This window comes from Triturus cristatus, chromosome 12 (assembly GCF_964204655.1).
Source record: "Triturus cristatus chromosome 12, aTriCri1.1, whole genome shotgun sequence".
In the NCBI taxonomy this organism is placed as follows: Eukaryota; Metazoa; Chordata; class Amphibia; order Caudata; family Salamandridae; genus Triturus; species Triturus cristatus.
In genome coordinates, this window is record NC_140595.1 from 3,994,937 (window position 1) to 4,020,531 (window position 25,595).

General features: G+C 49.8%; 1 protein-coding gene across 10 annotated transcripts in view; it reads right to left on the bottom strand.

Moving 5' to 3' along the window:
* Nucleotides 1–25,595, bottom strand: part of DAZAP1 (DAZ associated protein 1) — a 585,407-nt gene that overhangs the window by 401,328 nt on the left and 158,484 nt on the right. For 8 of the 10 annotated variants that reach the window (XM_085638289.1, XM_085638284.1, XM_085638292.1 and 5 more), the window contains exon 5: nucleotides 15,761–15,871. In XM_085638289.1, coding sequence (XP_085494415.1) covers nucleotides 15,761–15,871 — 111 coding nt within the window. The remainder of the gene's footprint in view (nucleotides 1–15,760; nucleotides 15,872–25,595) is intronic. The other 2 variants (XM_085638285.1, XM_085638287.1) reach the window with 1 other exon arrangement.

The window sequence follows — 25,595 nt, forward strand, 5'->3', positions numbered from 1 at the left end:
CTTGAGGAACAAAGGGAATTTGAGCCATCCTGTCGGAAACGGGAAATTGCTGCTAGGAAAACCCGTAAAGTTGCATGGGATAGTCCGGACCTAGCCAAGTGCAAGAAGAAAGGTAGTAATTGGTGTGCCGTGGAATGTATTGGGTGGATTCCTTTAGAAGCACACCAGTGACAGAATCTTTTCCATTTCAACTTGTACGTCTTGACTGTAGAGGGTGCTCTTGCCTGGGCCAAAATGTCCCTACAATCCTGCGGGATGTCTAGATGGGCGAACTCATGGTGTTCAGGTTCCATGCCGATAAACTCAGTGAGGAAGGATTCGGATGACAAATTCTCCCTTCGCTCATCGTGAGCAGATCTGTCCGAGACTGCAGGAGGATTGATTGGCATTGGGACAGCAGGAGCAGTTCTGAGAACCATGCCTGTCGGGGCCAACGTGGGGCTATTAGAATCAGGTGGCAAGGTTGTCTCTTCATCTTCCAAAGGACCCGAGGTATGAGGGGAATTGGAGGGAAAGCGTACGCAAATAGACTGCACCAGTTCATCAAAAGGGCATTTCCCTGTGACCCTTTGTGGGGATGCCAGCTTGCATAATCTCAGCATTTTCGGTTCTCCGGCGTAGCAAAGAGATCCAGCCGTGGACGACCCCATTGTTGGAATATCCTCTCTAGAGTTGGTTGGTGTAATTCCCATTCGTGGGTCGATGAGGAGGACCTGCTCAGGGAATCCGCTAGGACATTGGATATTCCTGGTAGATGAACTGCTGTAATCATGATGCGATGACTGAGAGACCAGTCCCAAATTGATTGAGCTAACCTGGACAGACTCGGGGATTTCGTTCCGCCCTGTTTGTGCATACAGGTTGTGTTGTCTGTCTGTATTAGCACTGATTCTCCTTGGATTAAGGGTAGAAATGATTTTAGAGCCAGAAAAATCGCCATAAGCTCCAACCTGTTGATGTGCCAAGTTCTTTGATGTGTTGACCATCTTCCTTTTACAGAAAGATATTCCAAATGAGCACCCCATCCCTCTAATGAGGCGTTTGTCGTGATTGTCCTGTCCGGTGTCACCGACAGAAATGAAGTGCCTTCTGCTAAGTTGGCTGGTATTGTCCACCATTCGAGTGCTGACCTCATTTGATCTGTGACACATACCATGTCGTTGAAAGATCCCGACACTTGACGCCATTGAGCATCCAGTGCTTCCTGGATAGGACGTGTCCTTAGCCTGCAGTGAGGAATCAAGGCAATGGACGATGATGCCATCCCCAGAAATGATTTCAACAGTCTTACAGAAACTGACTTTTTTGACCTGATCAAAGTCACCAGCCGTAGTATCTTTTGTAGACGCTCCTGGGATAGAAACGCTTTTGCTGATACCGTTTCCAGAGTGGCTCCCAGAAAGTCCTTTTGTTGCTAAGGATGAAGCTGGGATTTCGCTGCATTTATGGAGAGACCTAATGAGCGAAACATCTCCTGGCATAGAAGCGTGTGTTGTCGTAGGCGAGCGCTTGACTGTGATTTTAGTAGACAGTCGTCTAGGTATGGAAATATTTGCACACCTTGGAGTCGCAGAAACGCTATCACTGGAGCTAGTACCTTTGTAAACACTCGAGGGGCCGAGCGCAGACCAAACGGTAACACTTTGAATTGGAAATCGTGTTGACCCACTCGAAAACGCAGGAACTTCCGATGCCGTTGTAATATAGGGATATGAAAATAGGCATCCTGGAGATCTATCGTTGCCATGAAATCTCCCTGCGAGAGTAAACGCAAGATCTCTACTAGCGTCATCATACGAAAGGATTGGCTCTTTATATATTTGTTGAGCGCCCTCAGATCGAGGATGGGCCTCCATTCTCCGTTCTTCTTTGTAATAAGAAAGAATCGGGAATAAAATCCTTTCCCCCTTGGAGATATTGGTACCAACTCTATAGCTCCTTTTTGCCTTAGAAGTCGAACTTGATGTAAAAGTTCCTTGATGTGAGCTGGTGGTGGTCCGGTGGGTGGTGTGGACGGAGGGAATTTCGTGAACTCTAAAGCATGTCCCTTTTTCACAATGTCCATGTAGGAGAGTAGGGTCTGCTTTCTATGTTCACCCCCACTTTTTGCTTTTGCTTTACTGGTTTTCGACTTAGATGTGGCTGTGGGCCTGCTAATCAGACCCACAGCCCTGCTGTTCTCTCTCTAAATTAATACTATGTACTTTAGGTGCATAACCCATTTGGATAGGATCACCTTATTGGCCCCTGTACAGTGTACCCTAGGTACCCAGGGCATAGGTGTACCCTAGGCCTACCAGGGGCTGCAGCATGTATTATGCCACCCCTGGCCTGGCCTTCCATTTTGACACAACTGGCTGATCACTCAGCTGGGGCAAGGTCGTGTAATCACCCCTTGCTTAGGTGTAGTATTCCTATACCTAACTTATATATAGACACATGTGTACCTATCAGTCACTCCTATGGCAGGCCTTGACAATCCTGGAGGCAGAGTGCTTGGTAACATGTGAGATGGTGCTCTAGCATGAGCTGAGCCTGTCTGTAGCTTTCGGAACCTTGTCCTTATAGCTGTTCTATGATATAGCCTACCATATACTCTTAAAGGGCCTTATAATCTTAGACGGTTATGGTAACTATGGTTTGGCTTTATCGAAACATGTCGTGTAAGGTGTCTAACACTGTGGAATACTACCCCCATGCCATTTCTGGACATGAGAATATTATTCCCCCCTTCTAGAGGGAAAGACATGTTAAAATCATACTTCACTGTTAGCCTCTGACCAAAGCCTCAGCATCACAAAATGGATGCTGCTGCCACGACACAAGTCTGACCTCCTGCAGCTGGGAGTGATCCCAGCCAGGGAGGCCTGGACAATAGGTTTCCTGCTTGGGGAGGTGCTAGCACCTCCCCAGACAGCCTTTAGTGTATTGGGGCAGGGTGGGCTGAAAGGAATGAGACATGCCTGGGGCACACAAGGTGTTCCTTGCATAGTCCAGTTCAAACCGGCGCTGGGGCACTCCAGCCCCAGCTCTGGCGCGAAACTGGACAAAGGGAAGTGGGTGTAACCACCCCCTCCCAGGTCCCACCCATAAGGCGTGACCTAGCAGGTATCCCAGCCCCCCAGATTAGTATAAGAGTGGGAGTTGGGCCTCAAGACTTTAGATTATCCTGAACCTGCAAAACTGAACAGAACCTCTGGACCTTCGACATTCGACGAAAGAAGAAGACTGAAGAATCTCCCTTGTAGCCAAGGAGTGGCTACCCTGTGCAAACAGGCACCATCAAGAGACTACCCTTTGCTTTGCGACCGTTCTACGAGGAACCGACTGCAGAGCCCGACCAGAGCCTTGACTTCCAGACTTCTCCGACCCTCATCCACATCTGCAGCAGAGCTGAGATCCGTGGAGGCGACGAGCGACCGGCTACCTGGAAAAAGTGGCTAGTAACTTACAGCGCAGCTTCTGAGGTACCCTCGAAGTTGTGCACCGGGGATTGAGAAGCCCCAACCCCAAGCACCATCTGCGCCGAATATCAGCCCCCCACACTCCACGAGTCCTGCGTGGGGCCCTTCAGCATTTTCCTGCTTGCCGCGTCTGTCCGGTTGCTTGCCCGCTGGCTAGTGGCCTCTGTGACGAAGCACCCTGAAATCTTCTGCACTGGTTTGGCTCCTCCAGACTGGCTCCCGCTTCTCTGCAAAGAAGAAGCACCCCAGACCTCCCTGGTCTGCACCAGAAGCAAGTCCTTCGTTCTTCGTGGGTTCCGCTTGCCAAGGCTTGGTGAGTCCTAGTCCAACTTCGACGCCGCCGACAGCAAGAGCCTTCGTGGGACAGCTCGCCTCCTGGTCCTGGTCGTCCTCGACGTCCCCTGGTCCTCGTGGCTGCAGCGACAAGCTTCACCTTCACCTGCAATCTTCACAACATCGCCTGGTTCCTTCCTGGTTCCACGTGGTCACTGGCTAGTGACCTTGACTCTGTCCCTTCTGCTTGCAGGTTTCTTCTCTTCTTGATCCCAGCCTTGGGATCCACCGGACACTCTTCACTGACTGCCTGTCAGCATCTTTCTTCAGGCATCCATAGGAGTCGACGACGAAAACAACGCATCTTCACCCCTATGCACCCGCAGCCTGTGGGCTAGGTAACTTGGGTACTCCGGTGCTCATCAGGATAGTGACTATCCTAGTGTCTAGTTTTCAAGTCTCAACTTCCTAGCTACTCCGGAAGTGTCCTAAATCTATCTATTTCTAAACTGTAACATTGCTATTGACTTTTACGCATTACGCGTGAGTGTTTCCACTCTGCACACGAATCCCGTGGGCCTCCCACTCCCTAACTAACGCTAGTGTAGTGTAGCCCCAGCGATTCCCTAGGCCTAGGCCTATTCTATTTCCGTGACAGTGGTTCTTATACCACTTCTTTAGTATATGGTTTGCGTGGCCCCTAGGGCCTAACTGTATTACTTACCTGTGTGACTTAATGTATGCATAAATAAGACTGTGTTGTACTTACCTCTAGTCTCATAAAGAGTGCTGAGGGTTTGCTTAGAATAAATATACTTTATTTTATATATATATCTGTTGTGGTGTCCTTTCATTTGGTATTCAAGGGATTATATATGGTATCACAGCTGGCTTCACATGCCATTCAGAGTTTAGCCTAAGACTGCTCTTGTCCATGCTACCACTAGGATAGCTGGTCTATAAGGTTGACTTTACAACCAATCACCATAAGGGTATTTGGACTGATATAAGGTGTACACTAGAACTAGTGACATCATACATCAGGCCAACTTCTCACAGTCCAAAACCCAACGGTCCTTTGTAATTGAGGACCATTGGGAAAAGAACAGAGATTCGACCTCCAACTTTGCTGGTCTGGTAAGAGTCATTGCCTTTTTGACACGTTTCCTCTGTATGAGGATTTCCCTCTATACGACTTGGAGGCCTGCTGTCGTGATGATTGTTGGTGCTGGCTATATGAATAGCGGTTCGATCCTTGATTATTGGGTCTATATTGATTATTTCCCCTTCCAAAATTTGAGGAGGTGCCGCGTCCGCGTGCACCACGAAAATTTTGTCTTTGAAAATGTAAATTTCCGAGAGATTTAGCCGTCTCAGTATCCTTCTTTATGGACTGGAGCGCTTCATCGACGTGATTTCCAAATAACGTCTCCCCGTCATAAGCCATGTCTAAAATCATGGACTGCACCTCCTGGCGAAAGGATGTCGATCGTAACCACCCCTGCCTGCGCAGAACAGCCGCTCCAGCAAGCGGACGGAAACCCATGCATGCGATGTCCACTGCACAATCAATCATTTCCGCCGACGTAGCTTCTCCCTCTTGGAGCAACTTCATTGCTTCGCCCTTAGATGGCTCCGGCAGTTCTTGAATTAAGGACGAAATGTCAGCCCACACTTGTCGGTCATAACGACCCAAAATGGCCAAGGCATTAGCCGCTCTAACCACAGTAGAGGCCATTGAAGAAAACTTACGCCCTATGGCATCCATTCTACGTCCGTCACGGTCCGGTGGTGCGGTGACAGTAGATGCAGGATTTTTCGCCCTACGTTGCGCTGCCTGCATAATGACGGACTCAGGTCTTGACTGACCTGTGAGGCATGCTGGGGTTCCTAGTGGCGCCTTATACTTCTTTTCTAATCGAGGAACCTGTGCTGGCAAGGTATTAGGTGTTTATCAACTTCTTGCCTTCTTCCCAAATGAAATCCACCATGGGAATAGTATGCGTTTGTTTTAAAGGTTGACTCTTGAAATCATAAAGGAAACAATCTTCCTCTCTGCACTCCGTTGTCAGCCTAAAACGTTGTGCCGCCCTTTCCATTAGTTGGTGAAAAGTCGCTATGTCCACTGGGGGTGAGTCACCAGATACCACTTGAGAGGGGGATGGTGTTTGTGCTTGGTACTCGTCCCACTCCGCCATGTCATCATCATCATGATCAACATCACCATCATCATCTGGGATTTCACCTTCTTCTCTTTCCTGAGGGACCTCCTCCACGAACTCATGATGAGGTAAAAACCTCGTTGAAGGCTGTCTTGGTGGTGCTGACGGCATCAGGGTTGAAGGATTTCCAATCGGCACCGGAGTTATATTTGTCGGAACCACAGGCGTTGACGGAACCCCAGGATGTTGCGGCGACAGAGGAAAACGTTGGTTATAATCGTCCAACATGCGTTGGAGATTAGTTATGAGTGACAATGGTAGCTACCGTCGGTGGAACGGTGGTCGACGGAGCCGTCGTCGTCGCCGAAGCCGTCGTCGACGGAGCCGTCGTCGCCGACGAAGCCGTCGTCGTCGACGAAGCCGTCGTCGTCGCCGACGAAGCCGTCGTCGGAGCCGTCATCGACGGAGCCGTCGTCGGAATCTTCTTCGTCGATCTCACACCCTTCGTCGACGGAACCTTTTCTTTCCTCGTCGACGACGATGTAATGGGTAATATAGAAGTCACCGACCTTGTGGTACTGATGGTTACCGTCGACGAGGCTAACGTCGACGGGACAATCGTCGACGAAGACGCTGCTGATGTCGTCGTCAGAGTCACCGTCGACGAGCCGGTCACTGCCAATTTCGTCGGAAGCATTGTCGACGAGGCTGCCAGTATTTTTCCAGAAAACTTGGAAGTAGACGCCTCAATAGCCAGAGAACTAGGTCTCGAAGGTGACAAAACAGTAGGTGAAACAGCAGATGTGGCAGATGTAAGAGCCAAAGACATTTTCTTTTTCTACAGGAAAGGAGATGGCAACTCCTGCACACTACTGCGCTTTGAGGCTGTCTGGGAACGGCCAGAAATAAGGCTTTCCATATCAGAAACTGGATCCTCCTTATCTAAGTCTCTGTAGCCACAACAAGAGACGGCCTTCCCTGTCCTTCAAAGTTTTTGTAGAAAAGGTTCTACAAAATTTACATTTTGCCACCTCATGATCCGGGTACAAACAGTAAATGCACTTACTGTGTGGGTCCTCAGAGAAAAAACGCAGTTTTCCACACGAAGAACAAGGTCTAAACAGAGATCTTACTTGAAGACATTCTGACAAACAAAAACTGAGCAGAGCTCAGGGAGACTCCCTGTCACACGACGTGCGGTAGAAAATCTGAGGTCAGGAACTCTAAGGAGAAGGTTCTGGAGATGTGCTGACGCCTGATTGGCTGTAGTTTGGACCAAGATAATGACAGAGATAGACTGCAAATGTCTTTTTTCTCTCTCCATGTATCCCTACGGAGATTTCATATAGGTACATTCTTGGCGTTTTTACACCTATATAGCTTTATTTATGGTATTATTTAGGTATATTATGACTATATATATTGCTATTTTATTTACCGTGGGACTCCCACTCCGACGACGGGGAATATTCAAGCATGTGAATCTATGAAAGACACCCCAATACTGGAGAAGTAAAGTTATAGTCTGGTTGACATGAAAGTCAGAGATAACCTTAGGAAGAAATTTAGGGTGAGTACGCATCACAACCTTAGCAGCATGAAATACAGTATAAGGTTCTTGACAACATAATGCCTGAAGTTCACTCACCCTGCGGGCCGATGTAATGGCCACTAGGAACGCCGCCTTCCAGGATAGGTGCTGCAATGAAGCCTTGTGAATGGGATCAAAAGGCTCCTTCATCAGTCTGGACAGCACCACATTCAAGTCCCAGGAAGGCGAGGGAAGTCTGACGGGAGGAAACACTTTCTTCAAGCCTTCCAAAAAATCCTTGACCACAGGGATCTGAAAGAAGGAAGTCTGTGAAGGGCATTTCCTGTAAGCAGTCAAAGCAGCCAGATGAACCTTAATGGAATGGAAATTAAGGCCAGACTGCGCCAGATGTAAAAGGTACGGAAGGATGACATCTTCCTTACATGTCGTCGGATCAAAGTTCTTGGACTTACACCAGATACAGAACCTCTTCCACTTGTAAGCATAGGATGTCCTAGTGGAAGGTCGCTTAGACTCCTTCAGTATGTCCATACAATCGTCTGGTAGATTCAGATGGCCATATTGCACTATTTCAGGAGCCATGCCGCCAAACTCAAAGACGAGAGGTTGGGGTGCACCATCCGCCCCCCGAACTTCGTGAGAAGGTCCGGCCTGCACGGCAACCGCATGTGAGGAAGGAGAGACCGGTGAAGTAGGTCCGTGAACCACCACTGCCTAGGCCACTCCGGGGCGATCAGGATCATCCGCGCCCTGGACTGGGACAGCTTGATGAGCACTGCCGGAATCAGGGGAATGGGTGGAAAAGCGTACAGAAAGCTGTTCGACCAATCGATCCATAGCGCATTCCCCAGCGTCCCCCGCTGGTAGTACCTGGATGCGAAGTCTCGGCATTTGCTGTTTTCGGCGGTGGCGAACAGATCTACGTCTGGAGTCCCCCACCTTGCGAAGACTTCTCCTAGTACTTCGTCGTTTATGACCCATTCGTGGTTTTCCTGAATCAGCCTGCTCAAGGCGTCCGCCTGAGCATTCTGCACCCCTGGCAGATGCGTGGCCGTAATAGTCAGTCCTCGGGCCAGCAGCCAGCGCCAGATCGCCTGCGCCTCCTGCGACAGAGTGCGCGATCTCGACCCCCCCTGCTTGTTGAGGTAATACATCGTGGTTGTATTGTCCGTCTGTATCAGCAGCGAGTTGGTCTGGAAGGACGGAAGGAAGGGCTTCAGTGCCAGGAAGACAGATCTGAGTTCCAGGAAATTGATGTGGTACGTCGATTCCAAAGCAGACCACTTTCCTTGAATCTGCAAGTCCCCGGAATGCGCTCCCCAGCCCTGGAGAGACGCATCCGTCACGACACTCGTCGTGGGAATGTCCTTGTGGAAGGGAACCCCCTTGAGGAGGTTTTCCGCCGAACACCACCACTTCAGAGACTGAAGAGCATGCAGCGACAGTCGTATCTTGTCGTCCCAAGAGCCTGTCCTCTGATCCCACTGATCCTCCAAGCACTCCTGCAGTGGTCTCATGTGTAGCCGAGCGTGAGGCGTGAGGAAGATACAGGAGGCCATCGATCCCAGTAGAGAAGACAACTTCCTCACTGTCGTCGATGGAGCAGTCCTGAGCCTTCCGAAGGAGTGATAACCGTCTCTCCTCCGAAGGAGACACGCTTGCTGACCGCGTATCGATGGAGGCTCCCAGGTACTGTATGCACTGGACCGGGGTCGGGAACGATTTGGACATGTTGACGTGTAACCCCAGCTTGTGCAAGAGAGCGCACGTCCATCGGAAGTGATCTTGTGCTTCCGAGAAGGATGAAGCCTTGATCAGCCAATCGTCCAGATACGGGTAGACAAACACCTTGTTCCTTCGCAGATGTGCCGCCACCACCGCCATGCACTTCGAGAAGGTCCTGGGCGCAGACTTTAGCCCGAATGGCAGTACTGTGTATTGCTAGTGATTGGCACCGACTTGGAATCGCAGGAACTTCCTGTGCTTCCGTGCTATGGGCACATGGAAGTACGCATCCTGTAGATCTATGGCACAGAGCCAGTCTCCCCGTTGCAGCTGAGGGTAAATCTGGTGCAACGATAGCATGCAAAACTTCTCTCTGCGAATCCATTTGTTTGCCTGTCGCAAATCCAGAATGGGCCTGAACTCGTTCTTGTCCTTCTTGCGAACGAGGAAGAACCGAGAGTACAGACCTCTTCCCGTTTGAGACAGAGGTACCTCTTCTACCGGCTTCTTTCTCAACAAGATGTCTGCCTCCGCCTGGAGCTCTCTCAGCTGGAACCGAGAGCTGACCGGCGGAATCGCTGGAGGCGGGCTGATAAACCGAAGACTGTATCCATTGCAAACAATATTCAGCACCCACTTGTCCTGAGTAATTTTTTTTTCTCCACTCTGCCGGAAAAAGTTGAATGCTTCCCCCCACTGGAGTGGGTAACGGTTGAGGGGGAAGTAGCCGCTCAGGGCCGAGACCCGGCCGGGCCCTTGGTAGTGGTAGTCGCCTGCTGGCCTCCTCTACCCCTCTGGCGTTTCTGGAAGGGCTTCCGGAACTGCTGCTGTTGGTGCTGCTGCTGTCCCGAACTCTGCCCACGCCCTCTGCCCGAAGACCCAAACCGCCTCTAGAACGGGCGTTTCTTCTTCTCGGCCTTCTCCCACCCGACGGCCGTCAGGGTTTCCGCCTCCGCCTTCATGCAGGCCATCTCATCATCCGCATGTTTTCCGAACAGGGAGTGTTGCAGTTGAAATTTTTGTATAAGTACTGCATGGCCTGTATTCTTATTGGGTTGGGGGATGCAAGTCCTTTGGAGGTGTCTTACGCGGCACCTAGATACTGTTGAGACCGGGATGGTTGGAGGTGCGACTGTTTTGTTTATAGTGAATCCGAGTTTGTGTAAGAGGTGATTGATCTTGTGTGTGTGCTGGACGCATTGCTGGAATGACTTGGCTTTTATTAATCAGTCGTCCAGATATGGAAAGACATGGATGTTTTCCCTTCTCAAGTGTGCTGCTACTACCGCAAGACATTTTGTGAAGACTCTGGGTGCTGTAGTGACCCCGAAGGGGAGGACTTTGAATTGGTAATGCTGACCATCCACCACAACAAGAAAATACTTCCTGTGAGCTTGGTGAATGGGAATGTGAAAGTAGGCGTCCTTGAGATCTAGGGTAGCAAGGAAGTCGCATTGTTTTAGCAGAGGAAGAACCTGCTGTAATGTGACCATATGGAAGTGGTCTGACTAAGGTTCAGGGGTCTGAGGTCCAGTATAGGTCTGAGGGAGCAGTCTTTTTTTGGGAATAAGGAAATACAGCGAGTAAACCCCTGTGTTTCTGCTGATGTAGTGGAACTGGTTCTATTGCTCGTTTGTGTAGTAGAGCAACAACCTTCTTGTTTTAGGAGTGTGAGATGCTTTTGTGACATGGGACGCTGTTTGGGTGGTATTGTTGGAGGAGTGGAAGTGAGCTGCGGGCATTAACCGGAGTGAATTATTTGTCTCACCCACCTGTCTGTTGTGATGGAGCTTCAGACAGGTAGGAACTGTTGTAATCTTCCCCCAACAGGAGTGGAATGGTCTGGGGGGGAAGGGAGGGAAGTCACTGCTTGGGGGCGGAGGCAGCAAGGGCGTTGTTGCCTCTGCATTTAGTATTGTTGCCTCTGTAACCTCCTCTGTAAAAACCTCTATTGGGTGAGGATTGGGTGGGAGTTTTGTAAGATGAGGATGCAGTGTTGAGGCGCCCCTATATGAGGAGGGACGAAAGGACGCTCGGAGTTTGATTTTGTAAAGCCCCCATGGATTTTGCGGTGTCCGTGTCCTTTTTCATTTTTTCAAGAGCGGTATCAACTATGGGGCCAAACAGATGCTGTTGGTCAAAGGATTGATTAAGAATACTTGTTGGTACTTCTGGTTTGAAATCAGAAATACACAGCCAGGCATGCCTGCGTAAAAGTGTGCCAGTATTTATTGCTCTTGAGGCTGTGTCAGCAGCATCTAGAATGCAACGGATGGAAGTATTAGTAATAATCTTCGCTTCTTGTATTATATCAGTATCCCTGGTCTTGTATTTGTCTGGTAGATGTTGTATAAGGGTTTCAAGCTCATCGTAATGAGCCCTAACGTATCTTGCCAACAGAGCTTGGGTGTTGGTAATTCTCAAGACATTGGATACTTGAGATGTCATGCATTTCCCTGAAGCATCTAATAGTTTGGATTCTTTATCAGGGGGTGGAGCGTCCCCTGTTTGAGAATGTGCTCTTTTCCATGCGTTGGAAACCACTAAAGAGTCTAATGATAGATGGCCCTTGGTATAGGCTGGGTAAAATGGAGCGGCTTTGTATTTTTTCTCAAACCTGGGGGTTAATTACCCTAGCTCTGACGGGATCTTTGAATACGTCTGGTGCGTGCTTTGTAACCCCTTTAAGCATTGGTAAGATGGCTGTGGTCTTATGAGAGGGTAATAGTGTGTCCATAAGGAAGTAGTCATCCACTGGGTCAGTATGGAGATCGACCCCATGAAAGGCTGCTGCTCTGTGAATGAGTTGTGTAAACCCTATGGTGTCATCTGGAGGAGATGGCCTAGAGGGGTATACATCTTGGGGTAGATCAGGGGCATCTGGTGCATTGAAGTCCTCCCAAGGATCACCTGATGGGCCAGGAACATCGTATGGGTCCACTAAGGGTTGCTCATCTTCTATTCCCTCAGAAATATCGTCATCAGGGTTATGTGGGCTGAGTGGCAAGTGTGTGGGGGAAATATAAGGATCTGGCAGTTCTGGTGAAGGTACCCTTGTGGGAGAAGTTTGAGCATGTTTTTTGAGTGGAACTGAAGGTGTGGGAGGAGGTTTCAGTTTTTTTTTGTAAGGTACAGTGATTATATGTCCAGTCTTGGGATCGCTATGAAGAGTCTTGTTTTGGTTCTGGGCGGAAAAGCTAGTCTATGGAAGAATCTTTCTTCTGGGCCGATTTGTCCTGTTTGGAATCAAGCTGTTTGCTTGGTTTACCGATGTCTGGTACAGTCTTAGGAGCAGATTGAGGTTTGGGTTCCGAAGACTTGTGGTCGGAAGCTTTTTTCGGCTAAAAGTTTCTCTTCGGATCCGGAGTTGTTGGTTCCGAAGCTTGTTTCGGGTCGACAGTTTTAGGTGCCAAAGTGTGCTTAGATGTCGAAGATGGCTTCGGTGCCGAGCTTGGCTTCGGTTCTACTGTTTTAGGTGCCCGAGTATGTTTTGGCGCCGGACATGGACTTTTGTTCGACAATTTTGGGTACCGAAGTTTTCTTCAGTGCTGAAGTCTGTATCGATTACACTGTCGGTTTGAGAACCTTTTGTTTATTGGGGTTGAGTGAAGGCTCACTCGAGCCAGAGTCACTTAAAGGCTTTTTGGAAGTCTTTGTTGCCGGGCCCGAAGGCGGGGTATCGGAAGTTTGTGATCGATGTGCACCTGGACCCGAAGGTGGAACCAAAGCCTCACGAGGTGTTGGGGTAAGAATAGGGTCGTCTGTATTTAAGACCGGTTGACCAGCTGGAAGGGGATCGTCATCTTCTGCCTGCTCGTCGGCTCCGGAATCCTCTGCTTCGGAAAGGATTACTTCTACCTGCTGTTGCTCTTCTTCGTACTCCGGTTGGAATGGAGTCTCATGGACGAGGGTGTCTGGTGCCGATGAAGACGATTGTGCCATGACTCTCCGCGCTCGACGGTCCCTTATTGTCTTTTTGGACCGGAAGGAAGCACAGGCCTGGCAATCTCGGCTCTCGTGCTCTGGGGACGAGCACAGATTACACACCTCATGTAGATCAGTGTGGGGGAATTTGTGTTCACACCGAGGGCACTTTTTGAATGGGGATCTTTCCATGAGCCTAAGGCCCAATGGCGCAGTTGGGCCCGACGGCCCTCGACGAGCACTAGAATCCTTAAGTGCAGGTTGTTCGAGACGCATGTAGAAGGAAGTCTCGATCAAAAACTATACCGACGGTAGGGATCAGGGAATGCGCGAAGAGCGATAGGTAACGAAACAGAGCGGGAGCGACATACATATCCGAGCCCGATGGCGGAAAAAACCAATCTGAAGATGGAGTCGATGCCCATGCGCCCTATGCTCCGGAGGAGGAGTCATCTACCATACAAAGACTCTTGCAGGACAACAACGTGTAATCATCCAGGCCCACCGCCAGATGGCGATCTATGCACTAGTGTGTGATCTGCAGCCCATATGCCTCGAACACATGTTGACTGCATGAGATTGAGCGCAACACCCTGCAGCATAAATGCAGAGAGTCGCCAATCCATTTTTAATCAGGGTGGAAGGTGTGTGCTGCTAAGTGTTTCAAACAGGAAATCCTCCTCAAGGGATTTGTGCAGCTGCACACCATGATAGTTAGCAGCTCTACCCAACAACTCTATGTAGCCTACACTGTCGTCCGGTGGGGAGGGTTTTGTACGGTAAAGGTCAGGATCGTTACCCGTGTGAGAGTGGGTATTGTAATCTGTCCAAGGGTCTGGAACTAATGGTACATTGTCCTCATCCCCAACCCCATCTTCATCGTCCTGATCTTCGGGTGTGTGTGGTGGTGAGTGCTCAAGTGAAATCATTAAGTGTTGAGGTTGATGAAGAGGAAGAGGAGGAGGAGGATTGGTATCGACCTTCGTCAAAGGAATATGGTAGGCCACCTCTGATTCAGGTTTTTTCAGTGTCACTTTTGTAGAGATGTGTTCAGTAGTTGAATGGATGTACAGCTGTCGTTTCGGATCCGACTTGCTAGACGGAGCATCGAAAAGTTGCTCCCGAGATGGAACAGGCACATCCAGTTGTTTCGGTGCCGATGGTTTTGGAGCCGGGGTCTTGGATCCTGAGGATTTTGGATCCAAAAGCATTTTCGGTGTTGAAGGTGGTTGGCCGGAGCCAGTCTTTTGGGCGTGTTTTGGTGCGGAGCCAGAGGGCCCACCATGACCCAGAGGCAGGGGTTGGACCAATGTCGCCTTTTTGTGCGGATTTTGGGGCATGTGAGTATCTGTACTCACGGTACGCTGCACTTGCGGGATCTCGTCATCCCCCTCGGAGTTGCAGTCAGAGATGGCGATGGGATCTTTTTATTCCCCGGCTCCCATAGAATCTCCGACCTCTTGTTCCAAATGTTCTCCGAACAGGTCCAGAATGGAGCTTGCATTTTGGCTCTGCATGTCGCGACGTAGAGCCAGCCGATCGCGATGAGTCTTCTTGGAGTGGAAAGCCTTGCACATATTGCAGTGCTGTTCTCTGTGCTCCGGAGACAAGCACAGGTTGAGCACTCCGTGTGAGTAGGTGTGCGAAAACTTCACATGGCACAAAAGGCAGAATTTGAATGGAGCTTGTTCCATCAACTGCGAGGCAGACCAACGCGGGTAGGCCCGATGCCCTTCCATGAGCTTCACAATCGAAAAAAGTTTTTTTTAGAAGTAAATACGATACGGGATCAAAAACAATACCGTCGAGGAGTGTATTGCCCACCGATGAAAACCTTAGAAACGGTGTGGATCCGGAGCGCAGCAATTCACGTCTATAGCCGATGGTGGAAAAAAACAGTCTAACAATGGCCATGCGCACTATCACCGAAAGGAGTCGCCTACCTCGTGACTGGAAAAGACTTCAAACAAAAACAAACTGCAAACATCCGGACCGAACACTAGATGGCAGGAGTAGGCAAAGCATGTGAGCTACAGCTCACATGCCTCTAACATACTCTACCAATTACAAACATTGGACATAATTCCACAAGGAAGTATTTAGTGCTGTAGTCTGCAGAAATTTTTGAAAAATGACCCAAAGGCAAACTATTCCTAGTATCTGAACCAAAGTACGAAAAAGTGTTGAGTGAAGAAGAGGTTGTCGCAGATCAACATGACATGGCTAGATACCCAGTTCCAGTCTTTTATAAACGCCAGAGAACACACTTTTCATCCAGTTACAAAATGGCACCAATTCCTACAACTGGGAGTTGAGCAGTTGATATGAGAAAGCTGCAGAAGATTACACAAAGAGGGCTTAACGTTTATTCTTTGCTAACAGGACACTTGCTTGCGGTTATTTCTCTACCAACCTGCAAAGATGCCTCAGCACCTATGAAAAGGAGAAGCTTTCCTCAATAGTAGAAGAACCCCTTTATTTCCAAAGCAATGTGAGCACTACATGATTTAAATTCAACTGCAAGAGAAAGAAAACACTGAACCAGGAACTAAGAAGTACTTGAGGACAACAAGACCGCTACAACCTATGCATGCCGTGAACAAGGGGTTGTGGGATGCAGTGTATGAAAAGAAGCAAATAGATGTTGGAATATTACTCACCACACCAAATCGCTTGAAGTAGTCCCGGAGTTCAGTCTCTCCACAGTTGTGAGGGATTCCCCCAACAAAGATTTTATTTGATCTGGTGGGATCCACCTTAGGGCCTTTCTGCTGTAAGAACATGGGATAACGTTTGTCAGTTGGGTTGGAATTGGAACAAACCCCTAATTGACTTTCACAGCAACTTGTGTCAAAGGTGTAAAGCAGTTAAAGTCATAATTCAAGCAGCACACAATGTGAGGAGTGTGTGTCGGATTGCACCACATATCTATTGCTCACCACATATCTATTGCTCCATTTGCTGTACTTCCAAAGAAGCCAATTTAAAACTAAAACTCACTAAATCACAAGTAAAGCCAAACACCTCAAAGTGGCCAACTACTTGTGGACAGGTTTAAAATAATCAGGAGCATAGGAAACTAATAAATGTTACCATGGCTACTTGGGAGTTCCTAATTTTCAGACCTGGGTGGGCCATGTACCTGTGGACGGCAGTAGCACAGAAACTCTACCACGTTAAGTGTGCTTGAAAGACTAAACTCAGGTGGTGGAAGCAGGTGATTGCTCCCACTACCAAGCTGTGCACTTCTCACAAAGTCACCTCCTGTCACAGGGGAGAGGAGTTGGCCTAACGGCTAAGGCGGTCGATCTCAAATGTGGGGAACTAGGTTCGAGTCTCAGCAATGACGCTAAACATCCTGTGATTCTGGGCAAATCACAATCTCCCCGTGCCTAAAAAAATGAATAGGTCCTCATGTAATGCAACTGGTGCTATGTAAAGCGCTCTGATACCCGATTCGGGTCAAGTTCGAGCTATATAAAAATAAAAGGAAAATATGTACTCTATAACCCACCTATAAATGGAAGGATAAGTTACTTACCTGTAAGGAAAATGCTACTTACCAGTATGCATCTGTTCTTGGCATTTAGAGCTGCAGATCCGTACACTATGCATTAGATAGCCATCTGGTGTTGGGCTCGGATGCTTGCACCTTGTTTTTGTCTTGGAAGAAGTCTTTTGTAGTCACGAGATAGGTGACTCCTCTTTTGCACGATAGTGCGCATGGGCATCGACTCCATCCTCAGATTGTTTTTCGCCATGATGGGAAATGATGGCGTCAGTAAGAAATAGAAGAGATGTCCATGTGAATGTATCTAATTAAGATAATACTGGAATGGATACAGGTCCCGGGGAGGCGGGTGGGCGTGTACGGATCTGCAGCTCTAAATGCCAAGAACAGATGCATACTGGTAAGTAGCATTTTCCGTTCGAGGCATATGAGCTGCAGATCATACACTATGCATAGACTGTACAGCAGTGTCTCCCCTAGCGGTGGTCTCCTGTAGCCGCTGCAGTAGTTTGAAAAAGTGTTTTAAGAACAGCCTGGCCTACAGAAGCTTGCTGCTTAGCCTGCACGTCAACACAATAGTGTTTGGTGAAGGTGTGTGGTGTAGATCATGTTGCTGCTTACATATGTCATCTAAGGGAACGTTCCCTAAGAATGCCATGGAAGCCCCTAGTTTGCGTGTTGAATGCGCACTAGGGGGAATTGTTTATGTGCGTTTAGCCTTTTGGTAGCATACTTGAATGCATTTTACTATCCACCTGGCGATCCCAGCTTTAGAGATGGGTTACCCTTATGAGGTGGGGATAAGGCATACAAACAGTTTTGTTTTGCGAAGAGGTTTAGTCCTGTCGATGAAATAAAGTAGTGCTCTTTTGACGTCTAGTGTATGAAGAGCTCTCTGCCACAGAGTCTGGGTTTTGGCAAAACACTGGTAACTCAACTGATTGGTTAAGATGAAAAGCAGAGAGGACTTTGGGAAGGAATTTTGGATTTGTTCTGAGAGCCACTTTCTTCTGATGTATTTGTAAGAATGGTTCTTGTATGGTTAAAGCCTGCATCTCGTTTACCCTTCTGAGAGAGGTAATTGCGACCGACAAGGAAAGCTACTTTCCATGTGAGCGACTGAAGTTCACATTTATGTAGAGGTTCAAATGGGGGACCCATGAGTCTGTTAAGAACAATGTTTAAATTCCACACCGGAGAGGATGGTAGTCTGGGAGGAATTATTCTTTTGAGTCCCTCCATAAAGGCTTTAATTGCAGGTACTCTAAATAATGACAAATGTCTGTTTTGTAAATAAGCCGCAAGCGCTGCTAGATGTAACCATATGGATGAATATGCAAATGATGTCCTGGATGGAAGCATCCAGTGGATCTATTTTATTAGTTTTGCAGTAGATGACAAATCTTTTCCATTTTGCTGCATAGCAAGCTCTAGTAGTAGGGAGTCTGGCTTCTTTAATGATGTTCATACAGTCTGGCAGAAGGTTAAGTTAACCAAACTCTAGGGCTTCAGGAGCCAGATTGCTAGATTCAGTTGTCCTGGATCAGGGTGCCTTATCTCTCCATGGTTCTGCGTCAGCAGTGTTGGGGAGAGGCGTAGTTTTTGGGGTAGAACTACTGAGAGTTCTAGTAGTGTTGTGAACCACAGTTGGCGTGCCCATGTGGGAGCCACAAGGATCATTTTGAGAGATTGTCTGAGCTTGTGTACCACTAGGGGAATCAGTGGGAGTGGCGGAAAAGCGTACGCAAATCTGCCTGACCAGTTCATCCATATCCCATTGCCTTTGGACAACGGGTGTGGGAACCTGGCAGCAAAGGTTGGGCATTTTGCATGTGTGGCGAACAGATCTAGGTTTGGTTGACCCCATTTGTGGAAGAAAGGTTGGAGAACTTGGGGATGAAGTTCCCATTCGTGTATCTGCTGTGTCTGTCGACTTAGCAGAGCCGCAATCTGATAGTGAATCCCTGGAAGATGTTCTGCAAGCAGGTATATATTTTGTGGGATGGCCCATCTCCAAAACTTTTAGTGCGAGCTGAGACAGCTGCAGAGTGTGTGCCTCCTTGTTTCTGTATGTAGTACATGGCTGTCATGTTGTCCGTCCGGACGAGGACAGTCTTGTGTTGTACATGTACGTGGAATGATTTTAATGCTAGAAATATTGCCAGTAATTCTAGGTGATCGATATGGAGCACTTTCTGTTGAGTCGTCCATTTGCCTTGAATTGTATTGTTTAGGGGATGGGCTCCCCAACCGGTGAGTGATGCGTCTGCTGTGAGCACTATCTGCAGAACCGGCTCGAGGAACGGCCGCCCTTTGAACAGGTTTCGTGTGTTCCACCACTGCAGAGAGCGATGTGTGCGTGTGTCCACCAACACCAGATCTGTAAGTTGTCCTTGAGCCTGGTTCCACTGACGTGCTAGACACTCCAGTAAGGGACGCATCTGAAGTCTTGCATGAGGTACGATAAGGATGCAAGAGGCCATCATCCCTATAAGTTGCATGAATACCCTTGCTGGGAGGGAGTGCTGCGGTTTAAATTTACCGCTTGGGGCTTGTATACTGGCTTTCCTGGCTGGACTGGGATATGCTAGAGCTTTGGAGGTGTCTACTGTGGCCCCTAGATACTGATGTATGTGGGAGGGCTGGAGATTGGACTTGGGGTAATTTATTGTGAATCCCAAGTCGTGTAGCAGCTGGATAGTTAGATGAGTGTGATGAACACACTGGTTGAATGAGTTAGCTTTTATCAGCCAGTCGTCGAGATATGGAAATACATGGATTTGTTGTCCTCAAGTGTGCTGCTACTAACGCAGGGCACTTTGTGAACACTGGGTGCGGTGGTCACCCCGAATGGAAGGACTTTGAACTGATAGTGTTGTCCGTCCACTATGAACCTTAGATACTTCCTGTGAGCAGGGTGCATGGGAATGTGGAAGTAGGCGTCCTCGAGATCTAGTGTGGCAAGGAAGTCGCCTTGTTGTAGCAGTGGGAGAACCTGTTGAAGAGTGATCATATGAAAATGATCGGACTGTATATAGAGATTGAGGGGTCTGAGGTAGAGTATTGGCCTTAGGGTCCCGTTCTTTTTGGGGATTAGGAAATACAGTGAGTAAACCCCTGTTCCTTGATGCTGTAAGGGAAGGATTAGTTACTTACCTGTAATCCTAGTTCTCATCCAGGGGTATACTCATCAAAGTCATAATCTATGAATAATCCCCGCCCATGTGCGGGATCCCGGAGCATATAGAAAATACATATATATAAATATATATATATATACATATGTGAAAACATATAAATGCAGCCTAATAATGTTCAAAACATGGCAATGCTGTAAATTACATATTTTTGCATAGTAGTGCCCCCGTAACCCGTAAGGAAAAAAGGAAGCATCAGGCAAATTATAACACAGCACTGCTTTATTGCCATAAAGCAACATGTAATTGTAGGCATTCGCCAGTAGGCTGCAGTAGAGTATCAAGAATCCAAGAAAACTGACACCTTGCCTTTAAGGCATTAGAGTAGGGGGACCGTGCCTTTAAGGCCTGCCCGTGACCCCCTGCTCCCATGATGCACTACAGGTGACAGTTGGGCCAGTTCTTTTTGGCGGTGCCTCCGCACCTGAGTAGATCTGCCTTCCATACATCACTTATTTAAAGAGAAAACATTGCTCGTCCGGGGAGGTGGGTGGGTCGCTTATGACTTTGATGAGTATACCCCTGGATGAGAACTAGGATTACAGGTAAGTAACTAATCCTTCTCATCCAGGGGATACTCATCAATAGTCATAATCTATGAATAGAGTAGCAAGCCCATACCCAAAGTCTCGCGGACGAGCAACAAAGCAGTTAAAACATACATTAAAAGACACATCTTGCATTACAGTTATGCGAATAGGTTCCTCAAAGAGGCCTGCCCCACCTGGGCGTCGGCCTGTGCGTCTGAATCTAGGCAATAATGGCGCGTGAAAGTATGGACTGAGCGCCATGTAGCCGCTTTATAGATCTCAGACATGGGAACGTTGCGAAGGAGTGCTACCGTAGAAGCCTTCCCCCGAGTAGAGTGTGCTCTAGGTTTACCCTGCAGAACTTTGTGGGACAGTTGGTAAGCCAAAGCTATACAAGAGACAATCCATCTAGAGATAGATCTCTTGGCCGCAGCCAGCCCGGTATTAGTGGGTCCATAGTTAACAAAGAGCCTGTCTGACTTTCTAAGAGTAAGGGTCTTAGCTAGATAGAATTTCAAAACCCTCCGGAGGTCAAGAGAGTGTAGAGCTCTCTCCGGGGGTGTGGTCGGCTGAGGAAAGAAGGTGGGCAACGTGATCACCTGATTAATATGGAAGTCCGAAACCACCTTGGGCAGGAAGCTCGGATGAGTACGGAGCACCACCCTATTAGCATGAAACACCGTGTAAGGTTCCTTGCAGCAGAGGGCCTGAATTTCACTAACCCTACGGGCCGAAGTGATGGCTACTAAGAAGGCAGCCTTCCAGGTCAGATGTTGCAAGGAGGCCTTATGAATCGGCTCAAAAGGACCTCCCATCAGTTTAGAGAGAACGATGTTCAGTTCCCAGGAAGGGGAAGGAGACCTCACAGGTGGGTAAACTTTCTTAAGCCCTTCTAAGAAATCCTTTACCACTGGCATCTGAAAGAATGAGGTCTGGGTAGGAGACTTCCTATAGGCTGTAATAGCAGCTAAGTGTACTCTGATGGAAGAGTACTTTAACCCAGACTTCGCCAAGTACAGTAAGTAGGGGAGAATAACCTGTTCTTGACCCCGGATCGGATCAAGGGTGTTATCTCTACACCAGAAGCAGAATCTTTTCCATTTAAAGCCATACGACTTCCTCGTGGAGGGCCTCTTCGCCTCCCGAAGAATGCTCATACAGTCCGGTGGAAGATCTAGATGTCCGTACTGGATGAATTCAGGAGCCATGCCGTCAAGCGGAGGGAGGGGAGATTGGGGTGGAACACTCTCCCCTTGTCCTTGGTCAGCAAGTTCGGCAGGCATGGCAACCTCCTCTGTGGTACCTCCGACAGCTGGAGTAGATCCGGGTACCACCACTGCCGGGGCCACTCCGGTGCTATTAGGATCATCCGAGTTCTGGCCCTGTAGAACTTCTGAATCACAGCCGGGATGAGAGGGAGAGGAGGAAAAGCGTAAAGCAATGTCCTCGACCAGCTGATCAAAAGCGCGTTCCCCTGCGACCCCCGTTGAGGGAACCTGGAGGCGAAGACGGGGCATTTTTTGTTGTCCGCGTCTGCGAACAGATCGATGTCTGGTATGCCCCACAAGCGGAAGATGTCTTGAGCGACGCCTTCGTTGAGCACCCAGTCGTGCGCTTCGACGAAGTCTCTGCTGAGGCCGTCCGCCTGCACGTTCAGGGTCCCTGGCAGGTGAACAGCGACGATCGTCAGGTTTCTCGCCAGAAGCCATTTCCAGATTGACTGGGCCTCCAGAGACAGGACCCGTGATCTGGTCCCTCCTTGCTTGTTCAGATAGAACATAGTTGTGGTGTTGTCCGTCTGAACCTGAACATAGTCGGTCTGCAGGGATGGGTACAGGGACTTGAGAGCGAGATGGACTGCTCGTAGCTCCAAGAAGTTGATGTGATAGCTCTGCTCGGTAGCGGACCAGAGACCTTGTACTTGAAGCCGGCCCATATGAGCCCCCCAGCCCTGCATGGAGGCGTCTGTGACCACCGTCTGTGTCGGAGGCGCCTGATGGAATGGGACGCCGTGAAGCAGATGGGAGCGCTTCATCCACCACCGGATGGAATCTTTGGCGGCTTGATGAAGGGTAATGTGATCTTCCCAGCGGCCGGTCCTCTGCGACCACTGATCCTCTAGGTCTTGTTGCAGAGGACGCATGTGCAGACGTGCGTTGGGCACGATGTAGATGCACGAGGCCATGGATCCCAGGAGAGATGACACTTGTCTGGCTGTGGGATATTCCGTGCTGAGAAGCGTGCAGCTTTTTTGCAGCATGGAGGATAACCTCTCCTCCGAAGGACACACGCTTGCGCTTGAGGAGTCTAGAGAGGCGCCCAGGTAGTGGATCCGCTGAGTTGGATTGAGGATCGACTTCCGGTAGTTGACCTGAAGGCCCAACGAGTGTAGAAGGTTTAGGCAGAACGAGAGATGACTCTGGAGTTGAACCGGGGTGGAACTTTTTAAGAGCCAGTCGTCTAGATATGGGTAGACGAATATCTTCCGTTTGCGGAGAAATGCAGCCACCACCGCCATGCACTTTGAGAACGTTCGTGGCGCGGACTTGAGGCCGAATGGCAGGACCTTGTATTGATAATGTTGGTGAAAGATGCGAAATCTGAGAAACTTCCGATGTTTCGCTGAGACAGGAATGTGGAAGTATGCATCCTGTAAATCGATGGCACACATCCAGTCCCCTTGGTGTAGATGTGGGAAGATCTGGTGCAGTGCTAGCATCCTGAATTTTTCCCTTCTGAGAAATCTGTTGAGTAGGCGGAGATCGAGGATGGGTCTGTAGTCTCCGATCGCTCCTCTTTTCTGAACAAGAAAATACCGGGAGTACACTCCCCGATTTCTCTGCCTGTTTGGAACTTCCTCTATGGCGTTTTTGGAGAGGAGAGTGGCAACTTCGTCCTTTAAAAGCTTGTTTTGGCTGAGAGGGAGTGGCTGTTTCCGTGGGGGTACCTGCGGAGGGGGAGATTTGAACCTCAGCAAGTAGCCACGCTCTACAATACTCAGCACCCATTTGTCGTTTGTAATTGTATTCCACTCTGCCAGGTGAGCGGTGACACTTCCTCCCACCGGAGTGGCGAACGAGTGCGGAGGAAGTAAGTTTTCACTGCTTGGGAGGTTGCTTGTTAGAGGACTGCTGCTGTTTAGCATTTCCTCTTCCTCTGCCCCGGCCCCTTTGCTGAAACTGGGACCTCTGTTGGTTTTGAGAGGACCATTGGGGCGTTTGAACGCGCTGGTGAAAGGCACGTTTGTCGCCCTGGCGAAAGCGCTTGCGGAACTCTTTGCGTTTTTCCAGTCCCACAGCCTTTACAGTGTCCAATTCCGTTTTCATCTTGCTCATTTGGTCGTCCGCATGAGCTCCAAATAGCGATGATCCATTAAACGGCAGGTTAAGAATCCTTTTCTGCGCATCTGGTTTGAGGGCTGTTAATCTGAGCCAGGCCGAACGGCGGGAGCAGATGCCATGGGAGTAGCCATGCGCGGCTAGGTCTGATGCATCCGCCGCTGCGCTTATTACTTGGTTTGCCACCAGTCCGCCTTCATGTAGGATCTCCGTGAAGTCCTGCCTGTCCTCCCTAGGCAATCTCTCCACGAATCTGGCCAGGGAATCCCATAGGGAACGATCATACCTCCCTAGCAGGGCTGAAGCGCTAGCGACCTTCATATGCGCGGCAGATGTGTTGCACATTCTCCTGCCGTAGGAGTCCATCAGCTTGCTGTCCTTCTCAGGGGGGACAGAAGCAGATATTGAGGCTGAGTGAGACTTCATGGCCGCCGCCACTATCACCGAATCCGCTGGCGGGTCCGCCCTCAAGAATAAAGGGTCCTCGGCCGGAGCCTTGTACTTCTTTGCTATTCTCGAGGGGACCGAGCCCGCTGTAGCCGGTGTAAGGAACGTGGCCATCGCTGGTTCTAACAATCCTGGCACCAACGGGAGCAGAGGTCTGGGAGCTGACCGATGGTGTAAAGTGTCAAAGATCACAGAAGTGGGTGCCTGAGGGGCGTGCAGTGCGATGTTCAACTTTTGCGCCCCTCTACCCAGGACGTCCGAGAAAGTTATAATGTCATCCACCGGGGACACTCGCGATGGAGGCGTGGATGAAAAAGTAGGAGAGTAGTCCCGGACTGAGGATTTTGTGGATGCAGTCCCAGTGGACGACCTGGTGCGTCGCCTCTTGTGGGAGCGTTCGCTTTGGTGAGCCCTTGATCCTGATCTGCGCTTGGACGGAGATCTTGGACGTTTTGGCGCGGTGCGACGGTCCCTGGAACGAGACCGGCGTGGTGAAATTGGCCGTGGATCCCTCGGAGGCGATTTACTCCTGCGCGGTGGGGAATACATGCGGGAGTAGTCCGATCCCGGACTCCGACATGCGGCAGCGCCCACATCTCGTAACCAGCGCGGTGACAGTCCAAACCGCTCTGGAGCCTCGGGTGATCTTTCTGGAGATATTTGCACGATGTGCAGTCCCGGAGATGATGACTGTTCTCCTGGGGACCTCTCCGCGGGCGGTCCAGTCTTCGCCCTCGACGTCGAATCCCTTGACGTCGACGACGTCTGCGTCACCATCGGCAAGTGTGAGGTATGCCGTTCTGGTCTCGACGCCGGTCGTGGAGACCTCGATGTCGATCTCCTCTTCTCTGGCACCTGACGTCGGCTAGATGACCTCGACGTCGGCCGTGCCTTCGACGTCGACCTCTCTCGCCGTCGACTGGGCGACTTCGACGTCGACCTCTCTCGACGTCGACTGGGCGACTTCGACGTCGACCTCTCTCGACGTCGACTGGGCGACTTCGACGTCGACCTCTCTCGACGTCGACTCTTCGACGTCGACCTCTCTCGACGTCGACTGGGCGACTTCGACGTCGACCTCTCTCGACGTCGACGTGGTGATCTTGACGGCGACCTCTCTCGACGTCGACTTCTTGACGTCGATCTTCCTCTCGACGTCGACCTTCTATGTCGCCGAGTGGGGGTAACCATCGACGGCGACCGGCCCACTCGCGGCGGAATGTACGTCGCCGCATCTCTCGACGTCGACCCCCTCGAGGGTGGCGGAGAGTGTCTCGACGTCGACGGAAGCCTCGACGTCGACGGAGACAGTTCAGATGTCACCAGACTAGCAGCCTTCGAGCCCGAAGGGCCGCCTCTCGACGCCGACTTACTTTTGCGCGGCGGAGACTCTTGATGGTGGGATGAATCCCTTGACGCCGAAGTTCTCTGCCTCTTCGCCGGCATCCTCGACGTCGACGGCGAACCTCTTG